A 2,236-nucleotide genomic window follows, 5' to 3' on the forward strand; every position below is an offset into this window, starting at 1 on the left:
AAAAAAAAAAAAAAAAAAAAAAAAAAAAAAACTGAGTCCAAGGCGAAGGATCTCTACAAGATTGATGATGACCCGGGAACAATAACAAACAGCCCCGTTTCTTCGTTATTATTCGTTCCCTTTCATTGTCTCTCCCATATTCTGCTTCTCTCTCCGATTCTCTGCTTCTTCCTCAATCCAATGGCGTCGGTGTTGGATTCCGTTGATGATTTCTTAAGCCGTTGTCAGCAGTCCGGTGATGTCGCCTATGCCGCGCTCCGTTCCGTTCTCGACCGGCTTGAGGATCCCGCTACCAGAGTCCGAGCTCGTGTTTTCCTTGCCGATGTTCAGAGGCGTTTTCCTACCAAGGATGATTGTGACCGGTGCTTCTCCACCTACCATTTCCGGATCGAGGATATCTTTCTCGACCAATACGAAGGTCCTCCACTCTGACTCGTAGTCTTTTTTGTTGTTTTGGACTAATGTTTGCGTGTAGTTGCATTTGGAATGCTGTTTTCTTTATGTTTTGGTCTGTGATTGCATGTGTTCGTGTTTTCATTGAAACTGATGGCAATGTGAGAATCGGGACGCCAGTGCGTTTGTTTTTGATGCCGTGGATGAATTAAGTAGTCGAGTATATGAATTGTTCCTGCTGAAGAAGATTTCTGTTTCTTTTTTCTTTTTCTTCTTCTTACAATCTCGATTATTATAGAATATTCCTAGTTCTAAGAGATTGTGATAATTTTACTTATTATTATTATTTTTTTAATGTGCTGGATAAGAAGCAGTCCGCTACAGATTCAATTCGAAGATTTCTTCTATGTTTCATTTTATTTATCATTTGAACTGCGGGTTTGCCTACTTTGGATGCAACCAAGCACCGAAGTCTAATGACATGCAAATTATTCCCGAAATATGATAGCATTTGCCAAGTTTACATGGCAACGGGTGAAATTCTCCATCCCTGTTGCTGCTGAATGGTCAATACAATGGTCAAAACATACTCCGCTTGTTCCCGCTAGCATACGTAGTCATTACATAAACAGTGGTTAACGTGATCGGTCTGCGGCAGTTCGTTATTAAATTTCTGAATTCAGTCGTTTTTTTCATTGTTTGTCTCCGTACCTGTTCCTGTACCTCATTTTTTAGGAGTTTGATCATATATTCTTCTCAATATAATTATCAGCGCAGTGAGCATATGGATATCTTTTAGTCAATATTCGAGATGGTGGCTGGTTTTATTCCTTCCAAGTTTATAGTTCCAATTGCCTGCATTTTTTGTTTCGTCTTGCCACATTAGTTTGAAAAAAATATGCCTTTAAATCGTTTTATGGGAAGCCTCAGGTTACCGGGGGAGGAAGAAATTGACGTCAATGGTAATCCCTAGCATTTTTGTCCCAGAAGACTGGTCATTTACTTTTTTTGAGGGATTGAATAGACATCCAGACTCCATCTTTAAAGATCGAACGGTGGCGGAACTTGGTTGTGGAAATGGGTGGATATCCATCGCCATTGCTGAGAAATGGTTACCTTTGAAGGTTTGTCTTCTTTCCATTTTTTACCACTTCTAAGGGGAAGGGTAAAATTTTCTGTTTTGAACATTTCATTTCCTTGTATGCTTTCCTGTCCGTACGATGACAAAAAAAAGAGTACACATTTATAGCTACAAGCCTATCGATACTGCTTCCTGCCAAGATTCATACATCAACGTGGTGTGGCTGATACAAAATTTTGGTCTTTGAAATTCATGTCTCAAGTTAGCTTTTGTAGGTCTATGGCCTTGACATCAACCCGCGAGCAGTAAAGATTTCTTGGATTAATCTATATTTAAATGCATTGGATGAGAAGGGTCAGCCCATTTTTGATGGTGAGAAGAAAACCCTTTTGGATAGAGTAGAGTTCTACGAATCTGATCTGCTGGCCTATTGTAGAGACAATGACATCCAACTTGAGCGAATTGTTGGATGCATTCCTCAGGTACAACCTCTTTATCTAACTTAAAGTGATGCTAGTGTTGTTCAAATTTAAAATTTAGTGGAAATTTACAGGATTGATGATGGAACTATAAACTATAATTTGGACCCAATGGAGATGGCTTTTGTAATTATTAAGTTATAGAAACTTCTTTGTATTTCATTCCAGTATATCAATCAAGGGTGTATGTTTCCTACACAAAAAAAAAAAAAAAAAAAAAAAAAAAAAAAAAAAAAAAAAAAAAAAAAAAAAAAAAAAAAAAAAAAAAAAAAAAAAAAAAAAA

At 37.5% G+C, this 2,236-nt stretch overlaps 1 protein-coding gene across 1 annotated transcript in view; it reads left to right on the forward strand.

Moving 5' to 3' along the window:
- The first annotated feature begins 81 nt into the window (after positions 1-81).
- Positions 82-2,236, forward strand: part of LOC111482961 (methionine S-methyltransferase-like) — a 9,220-nt gene continuing 7,065 nt past the window's right edge. The window contains exons 1-3 of the mRNA XM_023129010.1: positions 82-418; positions 1,324-1,517; positions 1,750-1,956. Of these exons, the coding sequence (XP_022984778.1) occupies positions 181-418; positions 1,324-1,517; positions 1,750-1,956 (639 nt within the window). The 5' untranslated portion in view covers positions 82-180. The remainder of the gene's footprint in view (positions 419-1,323; positions 1,518-1,749; positions 1,957-2,236) is intronic.

The sequence above is a fragment of the Cucurbita maxima genome, unplaced genomic scaffold (genome assembly GCF_002738345.1).
Source record: "Cucurbita maxima cultivar Rimu unplaced genomic scaffold, Cmax_1.0 Cma_Scf00008, whole genome shotgun sequence".
NCBI classification, from domain to species: Eukaryota; Viridiplantae; Streptophyta; class Magnoliopsida; order Cucurbitales; family Cucurbitaceae; genus Cucurbita; species Cucurbita maxima.